This window comes from Arvicola amphibius, chromosome 17 (genome assembly GCF_903992535.2).
Source record: "Arvicola amphibius chromosome 17, mArvAmp1.2, whole genome shotgun sequence".
Classification (NCBI taxonomy): domain Eukaryota; kingdom Metazoa; phylum Chordata; class Mammalia; order Rodentia; family Cricetidae; genus Arvicola; species Arvicola amphibius.
The window spans coordinates 9,831,056-9,858,564 of record NC_052063.2 but is presented as its reverse complement, the minus strand read 5'-3'; the positions used below and the strand labels follow the sequence as shown (position 1 = coordinate 9,858,564).

The 27,509-nt window shown below is 43.6% G+C and overlaps 2 protein-coding genes across 3 annotated transcripts in view; one reads left to right on the top strand and one right to left on the bottom strand.

Annotated features, from left to right (window-relative positions):
- Fgd6 (FYVE, RhoGEF and PH domain containing 6) overlaps positions 1 to 18,135 on the bottom strand; it is a 121,653-nt gene extending 103,518 nt beyond the window's left edge. Inside the window, exons 1-2 of the mRNA XM_038314827.1 lie at positions 17,893 to 18,135; positions 8,028 to 10,392 (exon numbers count right to left, since the gene is read on the bottom strand). Of these exons, the coding sequence (XP_038170755.1) occupies positions 8,028 to 10,392; positions 17,893 to 17,908 (2,381 nt within the window). The 5' untranslated portion in view covers positions 17,909 to 18,135. The remainder of the gene's footprint in view (positions 1 to 8,027; positions 10,393 to 17,892) is intronic.
- Positions 18,136 to 18,428: 293 nt separating this feature from the next.
- Positions 18,429 to 27,509, top strand: part of Vezt (vezatin, adherens junctions transmembrane protein) — a 50,567-nt gene continuing 41,486 nt past the window's right edge. For both annotated transcript variants that reach the window (XM_038314993.1, XM_038314992.1), the window contains exon 1: positions 18,429 to 18,549. In XM_038314993.1, the coding sequence (XP_038170921.1) occupies positions 18,514 to 18,549 (36 nt within the window). In that variant the 5' untranslated portion in view covers positions 18,429 to 18,513. The remainder of the gene's footprint in view (positions 18,550 to 27,509) is intronic.

Sequence of the window (27,509 nt, the reverse complement as noted above, 5' to 3'; positions counted from 1 at the left end):
ACAGTGTCAAGACTAATTATAAATACTGCTTCTCCTACAGAGCCACAAACAAAATGACCAGAGGCGGATTACACCACCACAGCAATTTCTCCTTACCACCAAGAAAACAGTAGGCAGTTCCTTTTTTCCTTCTCTGTCTGTCTCTCTTTCTTCTTGAAACAGGGTCTCACTTATAACCCAGGCTGACCTTGAACTCAGCTCCCAATTTTCCGTGCTTTGATTACAGGAATATGCCACAATGCCCAGCTTTCAACTTACTTGAAATTCAGTCGGTAATTCTTCTTCATTTCCCCAAACCAAAATGAGCTATGATGCACACTGTTCTCTGTAACTATAGTCTTTAAAAAATAAAAAATAAAAAAAAATAAAAATAAATCTGTTCTTGAGGTAAAGTGTCACAGAGCCCAGGTAAACTCGGAACTTGTTATATAGTCAAAGATGGCATTGAACTTCTGATCCATTCCTGTCTATAGCAGGGGTGTTGGAATCACAGCCATGACCACCATGACAATTTTATGCAGTGCCGGGGACTGAACCTAGGGTCTGTGCTAGGCAAACACTGTACCAACTGAGCTACAACTCAAGGACCTAGCTTTCCAATTTTCTTAAATCCAGACACTGAGAGCACATGTGTAAGCCCAGTACAGAGGAAACTGAGGCAGGAAGATGGCTGTGAGTTTAAGGCCAGTCTGAGCTCTCACAGTGGAATGCCAGGCCAGCCAGAACTACAAAGCAAGGCCCTGCTCAACTGTACTCCCCTCCAAAAAGGCATTAACACAAATGGGCTAATATAAACATCATACTTCCTTAATCCAAAAGGACTTTTGGATTTGTTAGACTCCCTCTAACAAATGTGCCTCTGTGGTTCCAGGGAAAAGACGACAAGATTTCAGAATCGCCTGCAAGAGCACAGAAAGCTTACAAAAGTCAGTTGTTCTTAAGAATTCCCGAAAGGGGAAAACACTCATCCCTTTCTGTACAAACAGGATCCTGGATCTGAAATTCCCCAGAAACACCTGAGGACCTCCAGGCCAAGGTCACCTTCCCCACTTCTAAAGTACTGATTTCCTCCTCAACACACAAACCTAAAACGAGGCCTAGATTTCACAAGTTCAGAATGATCATTTCACTAATTCTGACTTCTGACTTCAGTCCTGGGGAAGTGTTCCCAAAATGAACTTGTGGGCAAGGCACCAGTGACCAGGTTTCTTTCTTTGCTTCCTCTCTCTAAGTATTTGTAATTTTTTTTTTTTTTTTTTTTTTTTGAGGCATGGCCTCTACAGCCCAGACTAGATAGTGTAGCTAAGGACAACTCAGAACTCAAGGCTCAAGGTTCCTAAGTATAGGAATTTCAGGCGTGCCCAGCTTGCATCTGTAATCCTTTTAAGGCGCTGAAAGGTAAAGATAAGCAGACAATTGATCAACATGTGAATGGACCAAATCTATGAAAGATGCTTGCAACTCAGAAGGGATTTTCTTTTAGAGCAGGAGAGATGGCTCAGTGGTTACGATTCACTCTTACAGAGGACCCAGGTTCAAGTCCCTCCACCCCTATGGTGGATTATAACCATCTGTAACTCCAGTTCCAGATCTGATGTCATCTTCTGACTTCCATAGGTATCAGGCATGCACATGATACACATACATACACAGATACACACTTAGATACATACATACAGGCAAAATGTTCACACACAACATAAAATTAAAAATCTAAAAATTAAAAGTTTTTTAAAAGGCATGACAGGAAAATGAATATGTAATTTGAAAGAAATGGAATGGGGAGTGACAGAAAATAAGTCTGTGGCATTAACAAACTGTGAAATCACACCCTTGACTCTTGAGTAACTGCGCATTCAAGGTAGAAAGGGCTAATGTGTGCCATTTATCGGCAAATAAACTAAGAAAGGTAGCATTATAATTTCTCAGCAAAATAATTTAGTTTTCCACTGTTGAGTTTGTTTAGTTCTTTTTTCCTTAATTTATGTGTTTGTGTGATTGTATGCCACACATGTACAGGTGCCCAGAGGCCTAAGAGGATGCCCAATCCCTTGGAGCAGGAGTTACAGGCAGCTGCGAGCCATCTGACATGGGTCCTAGGAACTGAACTCTGATACCTCTGAGCAGGAAGTACTCTTAACTGCTGAGCCTTCCCTCCAGCTCCCCATGGCTCAGTTCTTCACTGAAAAACATAAAGGGCTGGAGAGACGGGTCAGTGGGTAATGCTTGCCACACAGGCCACGGGACCTGGGTTCAAATCCCTAGACCTCACAGAAAGTGACACTGTAATGGGCTCATCTGGAATCCCGGTGTGTTCCCATGCTGACACAGGTGGTAACAGAAACAGGAGACCCTCTGAACCTCTCAGGCCCACCAGCCTTCTGTTCACTAGCATTCGAAGCAGTGGAAAACCTACAGCTCCTGATCCAAAACATGGAAGGTGAGAAATGACACCAGAGGTCGTCCTCTGACCTCCACATGTGTACATACCATGCCTCACACACTAGCATCATGTGAGCAACACACACACACACACACACACACGTGTGTGTAGGGGGAGTTTCTTAAATCTCCAGCTAAATCATGCTTCTAAAAGTGTTAAAAAAATATGCTGAGTGTGAAGATGTTATAGACCCACAATCTCAGAGCTCAAGAGGCTCAGGCAGAACGATCTTGAGTTTGAGGCCGGCCTGGACTACATGAGACCCTGCCTCGAACGAAGCCTAAGACACCTAACTAGTCAAAAGTAGGTATTTGATAAAATATCAATTCATCTACTCTGACAGAAAAAAAAGAACAAAGAAATATGGTTGGATAAGACTGCATTATTTACTAATTCCTAATGTTTACTCTCATGGAAAAGGAAATGTTTACTGGGAAGGGATAAAATCCAACTCTTCTAGACTCTTCTAGACATATAGACTAAGTATGTAAACAAACGGATTTGCCAAAACTGTGTGACTATGAAACACAGAGTTAAAGAGGCATACAAATATTTGATATTTCCTGATACTAAAAATAATTCACAGGAAAGGGCTGCTATTGAGATAGTCTGTGTCCCACCCCCACCTTCTAGTTGGGCATGATCTTATCTGTGCATGACAACATAGAAGTTGCTCATGAGTGCAATTAGTTTGTCATTTATTCATTTATTGTTTAATCACTTTATTAAAATTCAACAATACCACCAGGCGGTACACACAATCAGATGTCTGCTAGGCCAGGTCTGCCATTTACAGTGCAGATGCCCTGCGAAGCTATTGGGCAGTGTATTGGGCCCATTCCCATGTTAATATGGAGAGAGAGAAAAAAAAACAAACATAGTATTCAGTCTTCATCAGGGATGAAGTTATATAGGTTAATGAAAAAGAAGTGCTTCTTTTTAAAAAGGATTTATTTATTTTTATGTGCATTGGTGTTTTGCCAGGATGCATGCCTGTGTGAGGGTGCCAGATCCCCTGGCACTGGAGTTACAGACGGTTGTGAGCTGCCATGTGGGTGCTGAGTATGGAAACTGGGTCCTCTGGAAGAATAGTGGGTGCTCTCAACCACTTATCCACCTCTCCAAATTATCCTTAAATCTGTTTCGTTTATTTCTAATTCATTTTCTGGTAGACCAAAATATAAATGCTAACTTGTTGAGCCTGGGACTTCCAGGCTTCAAGGAGCAATTCACATTTCTAACCCTACCTCTGCTTCAGTCTGCCACGTCTCCCTCGGAAGCCCCACTAAGATGCCCTTTCTACGGCTCTAAAAACATAATCCATCAGCTCCCGAATGCCATGTCTGAGCTTGCTACCTTCAAAAACCACTGGCTCACGTGCCGCCATATCTGTCATGCTGGCTCTGTTTCTACTGTCCTGAGGACTGAACCTGGGATCTCATGCACACTAGGCAAGTACTGCATCACTGAGCTGCACCCCGGCCCAACGTGATCCTCAACACTCCGTTAGACAGTGTGACTTTCAATAAAAATAGCATGTACTCTAATGACCTGTTGCCTCACTGGGAGGCGTGCCTTACCAGGGAACACTCATCTCCACTTTGAATGCACACATGCTTAATATCCATTTGAAAATTAACCAGAGGGCCCTACTAGACTTAGGAAGACCCAACTGCCATCGTTTTTTTAAGTACCTATAAAAACAAACCAAAACATCACAAGAAAAGTTGGAATGTCTCCAGGTAAAGCTTTCTTCTCAGACTCAAGACGTCTTCTTAAGTTTCAAAGGGCGATACTAACAGTTGATTGTTATGACTTTGCAGATTATTCTACAGTTGAGTAACATCAATGACCTAAACTATAACCTTCCTTATGAAACCAAGCTTCCTAAACAAAAGCAGTAGCGGAAAACTCGCCATCTGGACCCAGTGGGACAGAGATGGATGTCACCTGCTAACTGTTTCAGGGTTGTGGCACACAGAAACGCTTTGAGGTGGGGTTTACCCTAGCCCCAAGTGGTGAGCCATACCCATAATCCTAGCACCCCAGAATTCCACGGGTAGGAAGGTGCTTTGGCAGGAAAGGGGCAAGCTTGAGGCCAGCCTGTGCTACATAGAGTTCTAGGCTATCCTGGACTAAAATCCTGTCTCAAAAACAAGCAAACAAACAAAATAAACAAAACAACTGCCCCAAACGTTAGAACATTCCAGAGTGACTCAAACATCCTCCTTCTGATGAAATTACTCTTTAGACACAAAGGCAAACGGTGACACATGAGGCTTATGTATTCAGAAGTCTCTTCCTCCCTCTTTTGCCCTCAGATTCCTCCTTCCTTTCATCCTTCCCAGCCTGGAGCTTCCATGTGGCTTATGTATCCAGACGTCCCCTTCCTCCCTCCTTCGCCCTCAGATTCCTCCTTCCTTTCATCCTTCCCAGCCTGGAGCTTCCCAGCGCCTCTCTTGACCCTCTTCCCTTCCCTCCAGTTACTACTCAACTCTGGCTGGCCCTCAGAAAAGCTCAGTTTGCAGAGGTAAAGGCAGGGAAAAAAGGAGAAGGGACAGACATTATAAAAGGAAAGGAAGTAAAGAAACCCTCTGCTTCACACCCCACCCTTCCCTCCTTAGCACTCAGAGCGCTTTAACAAGGGCCCTCCTAGACACTCAACCCTGCGCCCTAATTTCCTCATTCTTCCTCACTCCCCCACAAAGCCTACAGGGCCACCAGCTATTCCTCTGAGATAACGGGTCTTCAGTCCCACCCAGGGGCCAATGCTCCAAGCCCAGCCACAGCTTGCTTCTCAAGGTTCACCTGGGCCAGGCAGTAGGGCGCACAACTTTGGAAGGCTGGCAGGTCTCTGCAAGTTCAAGGCCAGCCTGCTCTACAGAGTGAGTTCCACAACAGTCAGGGGTTAACTCTTAGCTTGAGTTGGGGATTAAAACCTTTACCTCCCTTCCAACACCATACTTTGGGGAAAACAATGAGTTGCAAAAATTCAGATTTATGAAATACAAAATCCCTGTGTTGTAAAGAAGGTGCCCATTGGGATACCTCCGAGTTAACCAAATAGATTTACTTGTTTAAATATCCAGACTCCAGAGCCAGTGACACTCTAACCCAGAGCCCTGGAGAAGACCCAGAGTCCCTTCCCTGAGGGCTGGGACACTGTTAAACACTTTCCTGATGACTCGCAAAGAAAACGTTTACCGCGCTAGGCAAGTAAGTACTAGACTGCTAACCTACAGGCCGGACCGGGAGCCTGCACTTTGAATGAATTATTCCAAGGCACGGGTCTCCATTTTCAGCAGGCAGACATACTCTCAGGATTTCCACTCGAAATCTCAGCTCTCGGCCTCTCATTTACCCCATTTCACGTTGCCAGGGTCCTCCTCGTTGGAGCCTTGCATTTTGCTCTCTGACTGGTCAACTGTTTACAAAAGGAAGAAGCTCTTGGGCTTGAGTCTGACCCTATGACTGAAAGCTACAGGTTCAGCTGCCACAGTTTAGGTTTCTTGAAGTCCACTGAAGACTCCCTGTGCATGGCTTAAACAAAACTCTCTGTGGAACACAAACTTCAATATCAGAAGTGGCCCACCCTTTGTCAGGCCGTACGTGACAGCTTCTGGACCATCCAATACCCCCATGGCTTCCTAGGGTCTCCAGGAAGAAGTCCCCTTAGGAATGCCTGACTAGCTACACTGGTTGGCCGCCTACATTAGTCCCTCCAAAAGCATCCCCTCAAGCCAGCAGCAGACTAGACAAACGAGTTCCAGAAGCGAAGAACCCATATCAGAGATAGTGGTAAACCCTCGGGACTCAAATCCAGCCAACAGGGAACAATCCCCAAGGGTCAAGCCCCCCCATTATAAGAAAAAAATTATCATAGCCAAGGACAGCAGCATATCTAAAGAAACAAACCAAACTCATCACACACATGTGCATACATACACATGCATAAGTAGTATGCAAAATTGGTTTAAAATACCAATAAATTTGCTTCATGGTAGAATACCACACATTTGAAAACAGATAAATTCTTCAAATAATTCTGTCAAAAAATATATGCTAAGGAAAAGGTTTTTGCTTACATACTAACATTTAGGAATACACATGTAAAAAAATTGGAGTCAGCTAAGAAAAAATAGGCAAGGGAATTCAAAAGCCTATTACAGGTTAAAATAGGAAAGGTAAAGGTGATGATAAAGAAAAAAACCGTGAGAGCACCTGAAAATTAACATAACTCAAAGCAATCTGCTTCACTTGAGGTTCCAATTTGTTTGACAGTTTTATTTAACTCACCCACTAATTCACACCCCTTCCTTTGGAATCCCACTATGTGCTCGGAATGTTTCTACAAGTCTCATTTTCAGACTCAAGTTCTCAAGGCCCATGTTTGCAGCCTGAGGATAATCTGAAGACTTCACAATACAAAAGAAACACTGCAAATGCAAGGCAAAGGCTACTCTGCAACCACGGAGAGAGAAGGAAGGTGGTGTTTATTTCCTGTGCTTCTTTTGGTTCCTTCTTGGCCTGTGCCCACTCCACACCACAGTGCCTACGGGGCTCCCCGTTTGCCCTTATATATAGAATAAATAGAGAGAGCCAGAACTCTTCAGGGTACTTAAAACTGAAGGCATTTTCTTCAGTAGTGTAGCCAGCTCACTGTTGAGGTGTTTATGCACCAGTAAATAACCCCCTATTCACTCATACTCATTCAATCAACGGCAATTAAATTTAATAGGTCACATACAAACAAAGCCTGAACAGATCAAAAGGACATGTAAATAATGTTGGGGGGGGGGACTTGTTGGGAAGAAAAAAGGGGTCAGTGGAAGTGGGGAGGGATAAGGGAGGGCTATGGGGGTGACAATGACAAAAAAGTACATTATGTACATGTATGAACTTGTCAAAGATTAATAGATACTTTAAAAAAAACTAAACACAGAACATCAGATGCATCAATAAGCAATACGCCGTGAGTCAGACTGAGATACAAAATGCAAGGACAGCACTGGATAATAGGCAGTTTAGTAGGAAGCAAAACACTTCCTGCTACCACCTCCATGAAGCCAGGGACGGAGAAGCTGAGCCGCTGAGGATGAGTAAAATGGCAGTGAGAGAGATGGAATTGATAGTATGCACACAAAAGGAGGAAGACAACTGTCCCCTGAATTTCCCCGTGATTGCCTGAGGTCAGCAAGTAAAATACATGCTTCAGGAGTGACAAAATCTAGAGTATTCCAACAGTGGCACCTTATATAAATGCATGGGTTTCGTAACTTCGTAACCCTCACGGAATGAACCAATTTCCTGCCTTGGGCTCCGCATTGGTGCATGGGGGTCCTGGGGCTCTATCTAGGCCATCCTTGCAGCAGTCAAATCGCTGCGATTTCAAACCTTTGGACTGGCGATGAAAATAGGTATTATAAGCTTGCCTTGCAAACACAGAACTGCTTTCATCTCCCCTCTCTCAATCAGTTCCTCCATTAGTGACTTTCCTCTCTGCTGTCCTCTATCGCAGAGTGGTTGAAGGCTAATTACCACGGCGCAGGCCAAAGTGCAGGTCTAGCTGACACCTACGCATTACCTGGAAGGCGGATGTCTAGGATCAAGTTGCAGCTGGCCATCTGGAACATCATAGGGCTCTTCTACTTCATACAGATTTGCGTCCGTGTCCTCCACACTGCTGGAAGTCTGCCACCCCAACTCTGGAGCCTTCCCTCCAGCAAGCACGAAGGGCAAATTTTCATACTCGGGAATCTCCTCATAATGGCGGACATTTTCATACTCTGGTGCGCAGTCCCTTGTACTGGGGGAGTCCCTGGAGAGCATCCGGTCATCCAGAGACTCAGCTCTCTGACCACTGGCTGCTCTGGTCTGACCCCAAGATTTCCCCTTTGGAGACTCGAGGCTGCAGTTTTCTGCAGAATACGCCTTGCTGGGTTTACTTCTCTTTTCTTCTCCTGTCACCAAACCTTGCCAGTCGCTTTCTAGCCCTTTTGGCTCTCTACTGAGCAGAGGTCCTGGAGTGGCATCCACTGGCTGGCAGCTTTTTGACCTAAACTTCTGAAAGTCACTCTTTATGAAGCCAATGGACAGTTTCACATTAATCAACTTTTTAAAGGAAGTTTTCTTTGGAGGGTCTTTGCAAGGTTTGTCGCACCTGTCCGTATCCACAGCAGATAGCGACTTTGCTCTTGGCTTGGTTAGGGAACTAGCAGGCCCATTATTTAAGGACAAAGTGACGCGCTTCAAGGACTCTGGGCTCCCTGGAAAAGGTAAAATGGGATGAGGTAACTTCCACACTGGCTTTTCTGAAGTTGGGTTGGGCATGTCAAAGGATGACGGTGATACACCACGGTTTGAAGAACCCAACGGTTGAGGGTGATTTTTTTGTAGCCCTTTCTCTGAATTTGTTGCTTTGCTTGACGAATAAGAATTTTTTTCTACATGTTCCTCAGAAGCAGCCTTCTTAAGCACCCCTGCAGCGGGCAGGCTGTGTCTCTGAGGTTTTTTGGGAACAATTCTAGAGGAAGATTCCTTTTGTACTTGAGGAACAGACAATTCCACGTTACAGGTAGTTGGCGGGTGTTCAGTACAGGATAATTGGGCTTGCTTAGGCAAGCTCGGAGACTGAGTACTGCATTGTAAACTAGTCTCTCTCTCCACAGCAGGTAACATTCCAGAACCACCTAATGCTGTGCTGTCAGGACTCAAAATAGAGTCTGTATCTAAAGAAGGCGCCGCTTTTTCAGAGGAAGACGGTTCCTGACCTACAGCTTTCTGGGAGCTGACTGAGTCCTGTCTGTCACTCTTGGGATCGCTAGTCAATGCCCTTTTATTTGCTGGCTTCACTTTGTCCACTTGTCCCTGGCTATACAAAACATTCTGATGAAGAACACTGACTTGATTGTTTTTCAAACTATCTTCAAGGAGACAAGAAGAGCCATTGTTTGAATGCTCTGGCTCTTCGGTGCTTCCACTAGGAGTATCTACACACTTCTGGCGAAGCAGACGAGCGGCGTGTGTCTTTCTGGGCTTGGGAACTGGAAACCTTGAGGTATGAGGTAATAGGTGAATTTCTAAAGGACCAAGATCTGTGACGTCCGGCTTCTTACTAGTTCCATCGGAAGGTGTCTTTTTGTCATCTAGTTCACAGGACTCCGAGTGACTGCTGCTCTTAGCCTCGCCAGCTTCACAAGTCTCAAGGTTCTGAGATTCATCCCTAGGGGGCTGTGGGTGGCAGCTCTGATGAGCAGGAACTTTTTCAAAGCGGGACAGGGAAGGGGACAGATCTGCCAGTTCAATTCTGATCTGTCTGCTGCAACTGTAGTCACCGTTTATTACTGTGTTGGTGGGAGACCTGTGCTTCTTCGGGGTACCACGAGGTGATTGCTGCTGTGTTAAAACCTCTTTGAGCTTCTCTTCTAAGACGCCTGCCTTTAAAATAACTCCGCTCTGGCTCCGGCCCTTTTCACCACTAGCATCCCACCTAGTCCTCCTCTTTGCAGTTAAAGAGGACTCACTGTTTTTACTATTCTCTAAATTTTCTTTCATTCTCAGAGGCTCTAGAACGAGCTGCTTTGCACAGAGACTTCCTCTATTCCCAGGCTCACGAGTACACCCAGAACTGCAGGAACACGCTGGTAAAATATAATCACTGTGTGCATCCCCGGCATCTTTGCAATTAAACGTGTCAGTGCTCTCCAGTAATTCTGGCTCCTGTTCCTCCAGGTTCAAAGGGGGTTTCTTTGAGGGTGACTGCTTGATGTCTTGAACAGCTGAGTTTGTCAGGGCTTTTGGTTTTGGTGCAATTGCTGGTTTGGTTTTCTTTGTTAACCGTGGAACACTAGCATTTACGATGTCCGGTTTGGGTGCAATGGGAGGGGGAGGTGGCCTGCTATTTGTCCCCACTAACTTTGGCTTGGGAGCCAATGGTGGCTTCTTAAGTTCTAGAAAGGAAAATATAATAATTAGACCTAAGAGGATATAAAAAATGCATACCATTTTTCTGTTTTTATTTGTTTTCTATCACAAGGTCTTGCTACACAGTCCTGGCTGGCTTGGTATGTACAACATAGCTCAGTCTGGTCTCAAACTCACAGTCATACTTTCTAATGCTGAGATTACAGGCATGCTCTCCCAGGCTTGCTGAATAAAGTTTTTTTTTAACAATATGACCTTTCCAACTTCTCAGGAAATTAGGAAACAACCTTCCTCAATACCATTTTTAGGTATTTATACAAAGGATGCTCAATCATGCCACAAGGACATGTGCTCAACTATGTTCATAGCAACATTGTTTGCCATAGCCAGAACCTGGAAACAACCAAAATGCCCCTTGACCGAAGAATGGATAAGGAAAATGTGATACATTTACACAACAGAGTACTACACAGCAGAAAAAAAAAATAACATCTTGAAATTTGCAGGCAAATGGATGGAGCTAGAAAACATCATTTTGAGTGAGGTAACCCAGACCCAGAAAGATAATTATCATATGTACTCACGTATAAGTGGTTTTTAAACATAAAGTAAAGAAAACAGCCTACAATTCACAATCCCAGAGAACCTAGACTACAATGAGAACCCTAAGACAGACTTACATGTATCTAATCTACATGGGAAGTTGAAAAAGACAAGAGCTCCTGAGAAAACTGGGAGCATGGGGACCATGGGAGAAGGCTGAAGGAGAGGGGAGAGGGAGAGAGGGGAGCAGAGAAAAATGTATAACTCAATAAAATGAATAAAAAAATGACCTTTCATTATACTAGGCAGATTATATTATTTTATAGAGTCAACATTACCCTTGAAAAGTCTTGAAACCATCCTTAAGTTCTAGTGTAACACAGCTTTAGACGTGCTGTATTTTTTTTAGTTAATCCACTACAGATCTTCCTCTAACTTTGACATTAATTAAATCACTGGCTTTTACTTAGTGATTCTATATAGTCTTGCCAGCCCATCCATTGGGTTTAAGAGTTCCCCACAGTATGCATCTCTCTATTCCTCACATAAATCAGGAGCACGGGTCAGCAAGACAGGCAAGATCCATATAATGGCCTGTTATAAAGATTGTCTACCTGACAGAACCCCCAAAGCGTTCTGTAAAATGAATGTGGAAACCAGACATTTTTCTACCCTAAAAAGACTGAAAGTAAATCCTTTGGTATTAATTGATGTTTACAGAGAGGTGGTATTTCTCTGTCCGAGGACCAATTAGGAATTTCATGATATTTCTTCATAGAGCTTTGACACACGCCCCAGGCCTGGCTCCAGATCAAACAACCGGAGAGTATCTGAACATACAATCTGTACATCTGTATTTCTTTCATTTTCCATGGATGACTGATTAAGTCTTTCACCCTTCACCACTAAGCACCACGTGTTTGTGTGATGTTCCTCTGAGCAAGGGTCTCATTGTATAAGCCAGGTGCGTGTCAGGCTACATCCCTCGGCTGTAGCATCCTGGGTGCTGGAACTGCAGTCTGCACCATCAAGCCCAGCATTAAAGGATGACCAAAGGTTCTGGTGTGGCAACTCTTCCTCTCATTACACGCCAAGTGTTCCATCAACACCTATTCTACAATGCTGCATCTGTGCAGGCCGGCTCTCAGCCTATAGGAACTTGACAATAGCCTTACACAAAGGACCATACTAAAGGAGCTAGAGAGATGACTGTGTGGCTAGAGTACTTTCAGTTCAATCATGAGGGGCAGAGTTCAGTTCCAGCAACCAAGTTCACAACAACCCGTAACTCCAGCTCAAAGGGATGTGACGCCCTCTTCTGGCCTTCAGAGGCACATGCACTCACATCTGAACATACGCCCAAATAGACACACATGTAAACAAAACAAAATAATTCTTTTTAAAAGACTCTAATAAAACTAAAAACGATATACAAAAAAATATATTTCTTTTAAGTTCTCTTAGGATCTTCTACTTGTCAATCATGCGTGTCCCCCCCCTCCAGTGGACTTGAGTTCAACACATTTTTTTTTTCCTCTGCTTTTCAGTTCAAACACATTTTATCTTACACTTTTTCCCCCCAGTTTTTCAAGACCAGGTTTCTCTGTAGCTTTGGAGCCTGTCCTGGAACTAGCTCTTGTAGACCAGGCTGGCCCTGAACTCAGAGATCCGCCTGCCTTTGCCTCCTGAGTGCTGGGATTAAAGGTGTGTGCCACCACTGCCTGACTTATCTTACACTTCTTAAATTAGTTTCTTCAACAGGACTAATACTTAATGTAAAAAAAGAAAAAAAAGTATTTACAAAACAATCTCAAAATACATGCTGCACAAGACTACTCAACACTGTTTCATTTATCTGCACACAGAGAGACTTTGACATTTCATTTGTGTTGATTTTCTTTTCAACAAAGGAAATTAGTCATAACGCTTGGAAAAAATATTACATGGAACTGAGTAAAAAAAAAAAAAAGGAGGGGAGGCAGGGTGCCTTCCTTCCTCTTCCTAGGTAAAAAGGGACTTCTCAAACTCTGATATGATATGCAGAGTCAAGGCTTTATAACATTGCCTTACCAAACTCAATCCCTAGGCATAAGCTTATCATAAGAAAGGCAATGAAGTTTCAAAACAATACGAATTCCCAAAGCAGGCAATTTTCAGTTAGCTCTTCAATACACACATTATTAGCCTGAGGTTTGGTTCTTGCGGTTTTTGGCAATGCTGACACAGTATATTACATTAAATTCCCCATCCATCAAGTCAAACCTTAAGGGAAAGGATGACTGCCTGAGGACTTGCCCCAGACTCCCTTCTCATTCAATAAAAACTGACAGACTGTCATGTTGATTTCATTTCTGTCGCGCTTAAAATGTCCTAGCGCTGGGATTTCCTTAAAGAAATAAGAATATGAGTTTTTACAAGACAAAATGGATTCTGGAGATCAGCTACGAAAATGTTCTTAATGTTACTGAACTGTACACTTAAAAATAGTTAAGACAGCTGGGAATAGTGGTGCTTGCCTGTAGTCCTGCTGCTTGCTTCTTAGGAAGCTGAGACAGGAGGATTGTTATGAGTTTGAGGCTAACCTGGGCTATACAAGAAGTTCCTGTTTCGAAAAACCTACAGATGTTAAGATGGTGTATTTTACCACAATTAAAAAGAAATTCAGGCCAGCCAGACGGCTCGCCAGATAAAGGTACTTGCCACACAAACCTGGAGATTTAAGTTCAATTCCCAGAACGCACATAAAGGTGGAAGGGAAACAGTCTCCACAAAGCTGTTCTCCAATCTTCATATGCACACTGTGGCCTCCCCACACACCCAAACACACCACACACAATAATAATGACTTTCCAAAGAACTGTTTTTTTTAAAAGAGACATTTTAGTCAGGTGGTAGTGGTGTGCACACCTTTATTCCCTGAGTTCAAGGCCAGCCTGGTCTACAGAGCAAGTTCCATGAGAGCCAGGGCTACAGAGAAATCCTGTCTGGAAAAAACAAAATAAACAAATAAGGAAGAAAAGAAAGAAGGGAGGGAGGGAGGGAGAGAGAGAGACAGGGAGGAAGGGGAAGAGAAGAATGAGAGATCTCATCTAATTAATCTTTTACTTTCTGATCTTAGAGTCTACTCAGAAGGTCTGCGGTCATTTAATCAAGTCATTCTGCTTTTCATTGAGAACATTGTATTACTAGTTATTTTGTTGTTATTGTCTTGCCCTGTATCCCCAAGCTGACTTCAAACTCTCCATCCTCCAGCTCAGCCTCCCTAAAGCGTTTTATTACTCTCTGGTACCAATTTTAGCCCTTCTTCCATTCTATTGCCCTGCCCTCCCTACATCACAATCTCCAGTACCAATTCCAGTCCTTCCTTTGAGTCTGCTTCCAAGAGACAAATTCCTCTTCTCGGTGTCACAGAAAGCAAGTTAAGTGCATAGGAGACAAGGCTGACTCCCAGGAAACACAGCACAGCGTTATGTTCTACAGCCTGCTACGCATGCACACTCAATAACTAACTGTGAACTTGGGCTTCCTATTGTCTGTCACCTGTGCATTCAAGTGGAAGAAGTCAGCGATATAACTCGGAGTCCAGCTAATTCACCATCTTATTTTCTGGGTTCCCAGTGCTGACAGGGGGGGCTGAGAATAGACAGCTGCCACATACACACCATTTAATAGGTCTTCGGTGACAGAAAATTTCTTTAACTTCAACACCAAATGGTGTTCTGGAGGCTAAAGAGATGGCTCAGTGGTTTGGAGTACGGTACATTCTGTTCTTATAGAAGACCTGAGTTCAGTTCCCAGCACCCATGCGACCAGGGTAGAGATCAGGGGATGGAGAGTTGGGAAAGGTTCTACAACTGCCTGTAACTGCAGTTCTAGGGGAATTCAACAACCTCTCCTGAACTCTGCTGGCATCTGTGTTCACACATACACAAACCTCTACCCACCACACACACACACACACACACACACACACACACATTTTTAAAATAAATCTTTTTCAAAATGATGTTTTGAAAAGGGAGCAGGATGAACTTCAATAGGATTATTGTGTAATTCCTTAATGACTAGTAGGAGGAAGTGTTTGCCAAGTCCCTGGTACAGCAATATACAAAAAGCTTTCCTTACTGTTTTTCTTTATTTTTAGTTTTTGGAGATAGGCTTTGGAATGTAGCCCTGGATATCCCTGAACTGTAGTCTTCCTGGTTCACCCTCTCTAGTACTGAGATTACAAGGATACAATACCATGTCAGCTCCATTAATATTTTTTTTAATTATATCTCATTTGTGGTAGGGGGTAGCTATGTAGTCTACAGCACATATGTGTTAGATGACAACTTGAAAGAGTTGATTCTCTCGTTTCATTCTGTGGGTTCCAGGGATCAAACTCGGGTCATCAGCCTTGACAGCAAGAGCCTAACCCACTGAGCCATCTCACCGGCCCGCACTGTTTTTAATGGCTCTATTCTGAAAGAAACATGGCTAAAAACAACACTGCCAAGACACTATGTTGTGACCTGCTCCGGTGTCAAACCTTGAAATCAGTACACAATGTTTGGGAACGAATCCTGCACCTCTGGATCTTGACACTGTATTAACAATCAGTATTAGCAATCAGACCCCAATGCTTCTTGGGAGCAAGGCAGCAAATCTTTTATTTACACAGCTGTTTGGCTCCAGGGAAATCTAAGGTAGAAAAGTCAAGCCCCGGTACCATTTTACTGTTATAAACAGAGTCCTCATCTGTTACACACAGGTGGCCTTGGCTCTTCCGCCAGCCCCAAAGCACAGAGGCACAGGCATTAATGAAATAGTGAAATGGATATACACACAATGATAGATGACGGATAGATAGGTGAGACTTATAATTATCCCCTTTTTTTCATATACTACTTAGAATACTTCCAAAATCTATTCTATGGGTTCACTCTTCAACAGCTGCAGAAAAAACAAACAAACAAGCTCAAGTTCTTCAGGGCACAAACCACTCCACTGCTGTATAACAACCCCTAATTTTGTGTGTGTGTGTGTGTGTGTGTGTGGTTTTTTCTTTTTTTGAGACAGGGTTTCTCTGTAGCTTTGGAGCCTGTCCTGGAACTAGCTCTTGTAGACCAGGTTGCCCTCGAACTCACAGAGTTCCGCCTGCCTTTGCCTCCCCAAGTGCTGGGATTAAAGGCGCGTGCCACCACCGCCCAGCCACAGCCCCTAATTTTAAATGAGGCCATCCTTCCCAAAAACACCAGAATAGACAAAAAAAAACACTCTCTACTCCAAGAGTAACTTTCCACAAAGTTTTAATAAATTGCATTGTTCTGACCCACATACATGTGACTTGTGAGGGCAATATATATGTAACTTTATCAAAAAGGGTCGGGGGGAACCTCACTCCTCCTCAACATCCCCTAGACATAAGAAAAAGTTATAATAAATGTCATCAGACGGGTGAGCAAAAAAGTAGTTAATGCTTCTCAGCAACCCATGCTTTAAAAAAAAAAAAAAGAATCAACTAACTCAGCTAGACACAGGAAGTGTCTCTTTTAAAGACCACAAAAATGCTGTGGATTTCCTTAATTGTAAAGTTGATAAGTATAAAAATAGCTTGCCTTATTCTAGCGTAATTCGAAATGAAACAATCATGAACTTCCAGACAGAACCCTAGAAATTAATTAATTTTCCAATTTTTATCTTAATTTAATTATACTAGTTCAGTAATTTACCAAAGTTAAGTGAAGGTGAGGCACAGAAAGTTAGGCTGAATAATCCACTGTGTAAGAGGAACGCCTCTTAAAAAAAAAAAAAAGAGGGAGAAACCTTTGTAAATGACTAATAGTGCCCAGCGATCACGTGAATGAATACACATAACATCAAAGGGAAGAGATCTACGATTTCTACCGCGAACACTTCAGCCCCTTGCTTTCTTATTGCTACTAGTTTCTTGCTTGTTTAATGTGCTCTGATTATGCTTGGCAGTGCGACTCTTCCAAGGCTTTAGAAATACAAATCAGAACATTTGGTGCGCTCTTTGACAGTTTCAAGTTGCAGGAATTTTAAACAAACGCCAAAGAAAGCAAGGAAAATTTAATCTGATACTGAAGTGCTTATTCTAGACATAACTGAAGTGAAGCCTTGAACTCTTTTACTACAGAATTTCTCACCGAAGTTTCTTCACATGTGAATGAAGATGTTTTTAAAAATATCCCATACTTATTAAATTCTGGATTTAAAAATAATAATAAAAATAACAATAATAATAAGCTATGATCTTATAAAGGGACCATAACGTCACCCGGGCACTTACATTTGAAAAAATAAAAACTGCCCCTTAATAATGTTTCTCAATACAATGACCAGAAATGCCTAAATTCACACAAAGGTAAGCAGAGGCTTTGTCATTTGGGTGAGTGGAAAGGAGGCAGACAGAAAATGAGGCTTTGTTTACACTGTCGATGTACGACGGGGGGGGGGGGGGGGGGGAGTTAAGAAAAAGTGAAGATGAGAAAAAAAGGGGGTTGGGTTTTTCGTTTGTTTGGGGGGGGGAATTGTTGGTTGGTTGGGGAGGGCTTGGTTTTTTTTTTTGTCTTTTTTGCCATCTAATCGTACACTTTACTCTTCAGGTAATAGAACTCAAGACATCAGGGTGCGACCAGCTCTGTTTAAACCTCCTTACTAATTTAGCGAAGAGTGCCAATCAATAACGACCAGGCTGGAAAGCAACTCAGGCTAGTAGTGCAATTAGTTCAACTCGCTGGAAAACTGTCCTAGTTTAGAATAACTGGGTCCTCCGCGTCCGACTCCAAGCTTCCCGCACCGCGCACAGGCGACGTCGCCAGAGCACGGGAGCAAGCGCCTCGTCGCCGTCGCTTCACCTGGGCTCACGGGGGTGAGTGGGATCCCGGAGGACCCCGCACCAGTCACCGGGGGACAGAGAGAACGACACCGGGAACAGCAGGAACCCACAGCAACTTCCCCGGCCCCCGGCCACTTACCCGCGACCGAAGTCATGACTGCCCCGCGCCGCTCACGCCCTCAGTCCATGGCTCCAGTTCAGTCCACACTCCCCAGAGTTGGATCAGGAGAGAGAAAACAACCCCGCAGCGCCCACATTCCGTCCCGCACCCCAGAACGAATTGCCTGAGCGCCTCACAAAGGACAGACGCCGGCTCCCGCGACCCTCCGGCGTCCCCCGGGCGCCGCACAGCCGAGCGACAGGACGGCGAGCACGAGCGCCGCTCCGCCGCGCGGCCGGGGACGACCGCCGGGCGCGCGCACGAGCGGAGCCGGCCTCGCGGGCGCGCGCCCCTCCACAGCTCCGGAGGAAAATCCGCGCTCCAGGCGCCCCCTGGTCGTGCCTGGATGTAAAAGGCAGACAAAAGCCATAGCTCTCTCCAATAGGAGCTCCGCAGCGGCCGCCCGCTCCCGCCCCTCCAGCCTACGCGCTCACCCTCTACTCCAATCAGCAGAGCGGAAGGGGGCGGGCGCCGCGAAGCATGCCGGGAGTTGTAGTTTCCAGCGCCCCCCGAGGTGGGCAGGAGCCGAAGCCTGGGTGCTGCCTGCCCTCCCTTCCTTCATTTCCCATCGTGCTGAGGCGGGTGGTATGGCGGAGAAGGATGACACCGGAGTTTGACGAAGAGGTGGTTTTTGAGGTGAGGAGGAAATGGCTGGGAGTGTGGACCGTCTTTGTCTAAGGAGGACTGAAGGGAAAGCGAGGAGGCAGAGCGATTCCGAGGGGAGGGATCGGGTGACGCGCGCCTGCGGGCCTGGGGCACCAATCCCTCGCTGGTTCTGGGCCTACTGGCTGCAGCCGCCTTGACAGGTGTAGCCCGCGGGATCCTGTCGTGGCCGGTCTCTGCCCCAGGCTCAACCGGAATCCCCAGACCTGGCACCGTTGACCGGCCCTTGGGGCGGGAGTCCTGCTCTTTCCTTACCCGATGGCTGCACCGCCCCGATCTGCGCCTCGCTGGGGCGGGGCCGAAATGTGCCGGGTGCTCTCTCTTCTACTGAACCTCTTCCCTTTTAAGCCTTGATTTTTTTTTTTATTTTATTTATTTTAATTTTTTTTTGCGGGTCTGTAACCAGAAATGCCTTCGGTTATCACCAGCACGATCCTCATCAAGGCGTGGCCTTTGGAATGCAAGCAGCAGGTGCCAGTTCTCTGCTAGCTGGGTTGGAGATCCGTTGTGTGTGTGAGACCTGTGGCCGATGGTGAGGGTTCTAGCATCTCAGCACCTAGGTTCCATTCTTTTGTCCTTGCTGTTGCGCTAGGTGTAGCCAGGTCCGAATGGGAGCTCTGGTCTGGATGTGAATGCTTTTGTGTAGGACTATTTTAGGATGTCTCTGCCATCTTGGATTTAAAAAAAATAAATAAATAAGTCTAGTGTTTTCAATGCCACTTTCCCATCAGACAGGTCAAAACCCACACCCTCGAATGTGAATGTATGTACTGAATATGTATGCCGTGTTTTCCCTCAGCCAACTAGATTCTAGGAAGTTAAGACAAGAAAAAGAAAGGGAATTCCCCGTGCTGTACAGTGGGAGAGTGAGGTACGGTACAGAATGAAATGTTGACATATGTGCTAACTGTCAATGGAAGGTTCATTTGGAAACCGTAGTCTGTTCTTAGCACACACACACACACACACACACACAAAACCTACACTCAGCAAATCATACCCCAGATAAATCTTCAACTATGAATGAATTAGAAAGATGGATGGGTGAAAATGTACTACAGGAAAAGGATTTTGAGTATGCCAAGGATTTTTGTATGCCAAGGATCGGACCGAGGTGGGGTGACAGCATTTATAATGTGCAGTTTTAGGGCCCTGAGTGTGGAGGGTTACCGTGTAAAATGGTAATGTGGTTACGATATCTAAGTGGGAAATAGGACTCTTTTGCTATAGTGAAGGGTCTGTGTATGGGAGTTCGATAGAGAGAACAAAAGCATACACTCTGAAAATCAGAGACCAAGTCATGAAAAACTGACTTGGACAGTCATTTCTAATATAAAATTGAGGGGACGGCTGCAGAGTGGATGTGGGGAGGTAAAAGGGAGGCAAAAGTAGGTGGGTGAATTATTTTTTACCCTACTTTCTTTGATTTCTGGACATAATTTAAAAAAAAAAAAGCAAAACATTGTATTGGGCTGAGTGTGAGTTCCGTTGGTAGAGCGCTTGCCTTGAACACACAGCAGGTCCCTTGGTTCAATTCCCAGCACCACGTGAACCTAATCGGGTGGTGTACGTACACATTCCCGTAATTCCAGCTCTCAAAAAGTGGCTGTAGGAGCTTCGTAGGAACTTCAAAGTTAGCAGTTACTCAATGAGTTCAAGACTAGCCTGGGTTAAGAGAGCCTGTCTTGAAACAAGACATTTTGTTATAAAAGATAAAGCAAAAGGGGGGCTGGAGAAATGGCTCAGCGGTTAAGAGCATTGCCTGCTCTTCCAAAGGTCCTGAGTTCAATTCCCAGCAACCACATGGTGGCTCACAACCATCTAGAATGCGGTCTGGTGCCCTCTTCTGGCCTTCAAGCATACACAGAGACAGAATATTGTGTACATAATAAATAAATAAATAAATATTTTTTAAAAAGATAAAGCAAAAAAAGTTTTTTGAAGTCTTTTTCTATTCGAATACATGACTATTTGTGTGATTTTAAAAAAAATTAACATTTAGCATATCAGAGTTTTGAATATATTTTTACTTAAATTTAAATCTTGTGCCCCCACACACATATACACTTTTTTGGTGGAGGCAGGGGAGGGAAAGGGTCTTAAATTTAAGCTGATCTTGAACTTCCCACTTTCTCATCTCAGCCTCCTGAGTGCCTGGGATTATAGGTGCATCCCATTGTGCCCCACAACCATAACATTATATTGCTGAGATTTACGTTTATAGATCTATCAGCAATTTAAAAGTGTATTCATTTATTTCCGATTTTAGTGCTGGGGAATGAACCGAGTGCCTGTCCATGCTTAATAAACATGCTGCGCTCTCAGCCTAGATTCTTAAAAGTTGGTTTACATGAATTCTTTGGTTTTGTTTTATCCAGCAGCGCGTTCCTTTTATGTTTTAATATTATATGTGCATGGGTATTTTGCCTACCTGTATGTCTCTGCACCAAATGTATTCTTGGTGCTCCTGGAGACCAGAATAGGGTGTGAGATCCCCTACAGGAGTTACAGACAGATGTGAGCTGGCCACCAAGTGGGTGCGGGGAATTGATCCCAGGTCTTCTAGAAGAATAGTCGGTGCTCTTAACCGCTGATCAATCTCTCCACCCCTTCATGAATTCTTCATCTATTCCTTCACCAGTATCCTATCTGAAGACTTACTTTTCCAGCTTTCTGCTTAACTTTTTTGATAGTCTTCATACACACAAGATAGTATACATGAGGAATGCCCACATACTGAGAGTGTGCAAGTTGATGAACGCTCAAATAGTAAGTGGAGCATCTTGACACCAGTGCCTCCTTTCTGCTGTTTTTAAGTCCCTGGTTCTCACCCCAAGATGGCAGCTCTTTACAACTGCAATAACCTAGGTCAGTTTCGTCTGCTCTTTTTGTTTGCTATGAAGTTTCATTTACATTCTCTTTATATGTCTTTTTTTCCCCTCCTTCTGGCTTTGTGAGGTTCATTTATATGATTACCTAGGGATTTTATTGTGACACACTATTTCGTGTGCCTGACGGTATGGCTCTTTTTAGGGCATACTGAAGTAGTGTCTACTTTGAAATTACTGTAGTGTTCTTAAGAACCTTCCAGAGTGTGTTTTTGTTAAGCGTGTTTCTGTTGGGTATATACTTAGAAGTGGAAATACTGGACTATAGGAAACATATATCTTACATAAATATTGTATAATATAAATACACATATGGCTTACATAGACATCGTCAAACATCATTCCATAGCAGTTATCCACACTCCTGACAGCGCTACGTCCTCACCAGCACTCTTTCTGTCCTTGTACCAGTCTGGGAGATGTGTAGTGGTGTCTCTGCGTGGTTTGCATTTCTGTATCTCTGGTATGGAACTTACGATGCTTAATGCTAGTTTAATGGCCAGTGTGAGTTTCCCATTGGTTCTCTCTTACTAGTAATGAAACTATATATATAATTAAGGACTTGTAGTCTATATATATATATATATATATATATATAGACTACAAGTCCTTAATTGTATATCAACCCCACATCCCTTAGGCTGTATGTGACTTTTACCCATATTATGAAATAAAATTGTATCACATTTCTGTGTTGGCATATGTGCACACATGGAGGTCAGAAGACAACACGCAGGAGCTGATGCTCTGCTTCCAGCACGTCGAGCTGCAGAACAGACACAGGCCCTCAGACTTGGCAGCAAGCACCTTTGCCCACTGAGCTGTCTCACTGGCAGTCTCTGCATCCTTAATAGTTTCTTTCAAAGAACAGAATCGCCTAAATTCATTAAGATCCACTTAATAGGTTTTTTTTCTTTTATAGTTAATGCTCCAAGGAATTCCCTGCCTACCCTAAAAATCACAAAGATGTTTTCTTTAAAAGTTTTATCTAGCCCTTTGCAATTGATCTACCATTTTTCCCCCATACAGTTATTTGGTTGGCCTGGTAAAAATCCCTTCCTGCATTAAAATGTGTTGTCTTTATTATAAATCAAAGTGCCATTTTATTTTATTGAGACAGGCCTCATTATGTAGTAGCCCTAGCTGGCCTGGAATTCACTATGTAGACCAGTCTGGGTCAGACCCCCAAAGGTGGTGCCTTTGCCTCCTTGAATGCTGGAGTTGAAGGCAGTGCACCGCCACATCAGGCATCTCTCCACCCTTTTCAGATTTTACTCAACAACTTGTGATCCCCCTGCCTCAGCCTCCAAGATGGATTACAGTCATGTGCTGTACACCGCTGGGCAGGCTTTTGCTTTTTCCCCTTGTGCCGTGTGATTCTCCTTTTATGCCTCTGGCTGTTCCTGACTCACTGTTCCATATGACTTCGAAAATGATGAGCCTGTGAATTTCAGTTCTTAACAAACCCAGTGAGATTTTGTTTGAGATTACGTTAAATCTGTAGATTGGTTTTGGGAAATGTGACATTTTTGTAATATTGAATCTTCTAATCCAAAACACCTAATTGCCTACCTTTTGTTTTTGTTTTGTTTTCGTTGCTTCATATTGAACCAAGAACTTTGTGCATGTTAAGCTTATTCTCTACCGTCCAGCTGTGCCCTCCGCCTCTTTAAAAGAGTGAGGACGCCTCCCATCTCTTTCTGTGTTCTAATACTGACTTTAAAAATGGAGAATTACCTCTTCCTTGAAACTAGAGCAGAATTAGCCTGTAAAGATAGCCATTCCCTCAGAAGGAGAGTGGATGTAATCTGTCAGTCTGATTCTAGTTATAATTTTATATTTTGATTTTTTTTCTTTGAGAGATATTCTAACAGAAAGGTGTGGACTCTACAGCAGGAAGTCCTATTTCTGCTCCGTACTAGTTGATGCGACTTCGAGCCAGTTACTACCTAAGCTTTAAGTTTCTCCGTAGGGCATGGAAATAGTGGCATCGACTGCCGAGAGCTGTGGCGAATAGTAAGTGGCCGACGCCAGCTGCTTAGGCCAGCGCCTCCTACATTATAAGCACCCAGCAGGTATTATTGGAATCTTCTAGCAAATGCTCCTATATTTCAGTTCATAGTTTTCTTCCCCTTCATTATTTTGAGGCAGGGTTTCCATTTGTAGCCCAGGTTGGTCTTGAACTGGTGGTATTCATCCTGCCAAGACTGCAAGTGTGCACCACCACACCCAGCTGCCTGTGTTGAGAGAGGGTCTCCCTGAAGCCCTGGCTGGCCTGGAAGTTGCTCAGTTGCCCAGGCCGGCTTCAAACACACAGTCTGTCTCTGCCTCTTTCCCAAGTGCTACAGTTAAAGGCCGACACCACCATAACCAGCCAGCTTCTCTTTTTAGGAGTAATTCCTTCATTTTTAGTCTCATTTAGGAGACTGAATTAATTAGAACTTATTATATGCAATGACTATTTCTGTCTTTTTATGTTTCATAGATTAGAGTTTCAGTTTATCAGATAGACCAAAGAATTAGATATTGGTTTTGTTTGATCAGCTTAATATAGTTTGTAATTTTCAATTTTTTTAAAAAAAAATGCATAGTTTATGGCAAGCTTTATGTGTTTTATACTTTCGTGTTTGTCTGTTTTTTTTTTTTTTTTTTTTTTTTTTTTTGGTTTTTCAAGACAGGGTTTCCCTCTAGTTTCTAGAGCCTCTCCTGGAACTAGCTCTTGTAGACCAGGCTGGCCTCAAACTCAGAGATCCACCTGCCTCTGCCTCCCGAGTGCTGGGATTAAAGGCATGCACCACCACTGCCCAGCGTGTTTGTCTTCTTTTTTCTCCCTAGTTAAAACCTTGAATTTTGAAAATAACTGACAAGATTATAAATTTTCCTATGAGTACTTGCTTTGACTGTATTTCATGAAGTATAAGGTGTAGTTTGCCTCACTGTTTTATGATTACCATCTTGATTTCTTCTTTAACTCATGACTTAATTTAGTATTGGTAAGGGTTTTGTGTTATAGCTGATTATTTTTCTCCATGTGTCTCTCAGACTTGTGATTCTAGCCTTAACTGTTACAGACCCCGTCACCCGCATTCCCTCAGCATCCACGTCCAGCAGGACTCAGCTAGTATACTGACTGTGTGGACCCCGCACTCCCTCAGCATCTGCATCCTGCAGGACTCAGCTAGTGTACTGACTGTATGGACCCAGTCACCCGTACTTGGCCACTACCTTGTAGTGATGAGCTGCAGGCAGGCCTGCTTTTCGTCTAACCCGGCTCCCAGCCGCCTGGATCCCACACGGCTAGCTTTACACCCGAAATAACAACACACAAACTGTATTCATTTAAACACTGCCTGGCCCATTAGTTCCAGCCTCTTATTGGATAATTCTCACATCTTTCTTTAACCCATATTTAATAATCTGTGTAACACCATGAGTGGTGTCTTACCGGGAAAGATTCAGCATGTCTGACCTGGTGGCTGGCTTCATGGCGACTGTCCAAGAGAGGAGAGGCAGGGCAATTGTCGGAAGCATCTGCCTCACTTCCCTCTTCCCAGCATTCTGTTCTGTCTACTCCACCCACCTAAGGGATGGTCTATCAAATGGGCCAAGGCAGTTTCTTTATTAACCAATGAGAGTCCTCCATCAACTACCTAAAGCCACAACTCTCACAGGGCTTTTCTTCTCTTTTAACTTGAACTTCAACAGGATTCCAGACACACTTCTTTCCCTTAACTTTTGGGTTTACCGAAGGTCATAACTCCCTATCAAACAAAACCAATAACCAATTTTTTGAGCAGTATGTCTGAAAGCTGAAACTCTAAGCTATACACTGTAAAAATAAAGGGCACAAATTAACATTATAATAATATAATTATATAAATGTAATAACATAATATAACATGAACAAGCTCCAGTCAGTGTAGGTGGACAGTCCTGTCAGCTGCTTCCATGGCACTGTCGCTTCTTCAGTCTCTCAACTGCAGTTAGAGGACACAGTGATCAGGACTCGGACAAATGCTCGCTGATCATCAGAAAATCTGCAGCGCTTGGACCGTCACACAGAAATCCAAAATAGCAGAAAGATCAAACCTCACAGAAGATTCATCCCCTTATTAGTTCATATGTTATAGGCCCATTGTGTCTGGAGTCTGTAGAATTCTATAGATTATTTAAGAAAATAAACCCCAGCGTCCATATAACAATTAACTAGCTATAATTCTAATTACGGGAAATTCAGTGCCGTCTTCTGGCCTCCAGGGGCATTGCATTTGGGGGCTCTTTCTGCCTACCCTAAGGACACTCAGTGACTTAAAGAGCAGCAGACCCTCATTTAGAAGATATTGCGGTAGAGTACTTGCTTAGCAGATAGACCCTACATTCAGCCCTCAGTACCAGAAAGAAAAAGGAAAACTACTTAGAAAATGAAGGGCAGGGAGCACATCTGACAGGAGTAGGTGCACAATAAAGACTGCAATGCCAAGATGGCTGTCACTGCGTCAATAAGGTATTTTGAGAGATAGCATTCTCTACTCACCTTAGAAATGCCTTTAAGAAACCAGGCAGTGGTATCGCACGCCTTTAACCCCGCACTTGCGAGGCAGACACAGGTGGATCTCTGTGAGTTTGAGAGTTTGAGGCCAGTCTGGTCTACAGAGTTCCAGCACAGCCAGGGCAAAACAGAGAAACCCTGTCTCAGAAAAAGAAAAAGGAAAGAAAGAAATAAATGCACTAAAGTTCTGATTTTAGTCTTTCTTAATTTCTCAATTTTTTCTTTTGAGACAGGATTTTACTACATTACCTAAGCTGGCTTTCTTGACCTTACTGTATAACCGAGGCTGGCCTTGAACTTGAGATCCTTCCCTCTCTGCCTCCCAAGACCTGGGTTCACGGGGCTGGACCACAATACCTGGCTCCTATTTTTTCATAACTCAGTTGCAGAAAGTTTGAATGATTGTGTTCACCATTAAACCTTGCTACTCCTACACAGGAAAGCACTTTACAAGAAGACCTTTCCACCCGAAAGACCAGTTTTAACGCAGGTTTTCCTTTAGGCTTGTGATCCTCTGGCCCCAGCCTCCTGGGAGCTGGGATTCCTGGTCTGCTCCCCATCGTGCTCAGCTTGAGCAACCTTTTGTGTTTCCATCTTATTTTGGCTCTTGGTAACCTAATTCTCTAGTTGACCCTTTACTATCCAAGGCTTTTAAAGGTGTTCTTTGAATTTCTTCTTTCTTTTTTCCTTTACTCTTGACTGAAGAGATCATTTTTCATCTTCGGATGTTTTTCTCACCTCCATCTTTTACACTTCACGTAGACTGTAAAAGGTTAGCCCTTTGTTGGCAGTGCATTCAACTGTGCCCTTTTTGCCCATGGCAGCACTCAGCTAAATCCATGGAGATGGGGGAAATGACGCTCACAAACATCTCGCATTGAAATGGTCAGATGTCATTTGAAAATCCCTCTCTTACTCGAGTACATCTTCCTTCATCGTGTTTTTAAAAGCAATTATCCTTCTTTACGGAATAAGAGGCATTGTGCAGAGCGTTGTTGTGAATTCTTTCCTGCTTGCATTATTGATTTGACTAATGGCTAATGGAAAGAAGGGCATGGACATGGGTGGCATTTGCTATTTTGTTGATGGAGTTTGCTGTCTGGAATAATTATACACAACCAATGTTTCCTTAAATTGGGTCTTTTGTTTCAGTTTATAGAACATAAAGCCCTAAATCCTATTATTAAAAACAATCTAGTTCCAAATAGTAGCTGAGAAGCATGGCAGCATTGCTGTATAGAAGACGATCATCGGCCTTAAGTCACAACCCAATGTCATAGAAGGTACCCCACTAAAACTAGCTTATCACCAGGCATATCAAACGGAGCTACTTATTTAATATGAATTATAAAAATTTGTGTTGAAGAGCAAGTCTGTCTTTTCCTGCTGGCTTCTTCTGATTTTTGACTTTGTTACATATCCTCTGGTTTCAAATACAGATTTATTGATTTATTTTTAAAATTTAGACATTTGAAAGCAGTCATCAGATAGTTAAT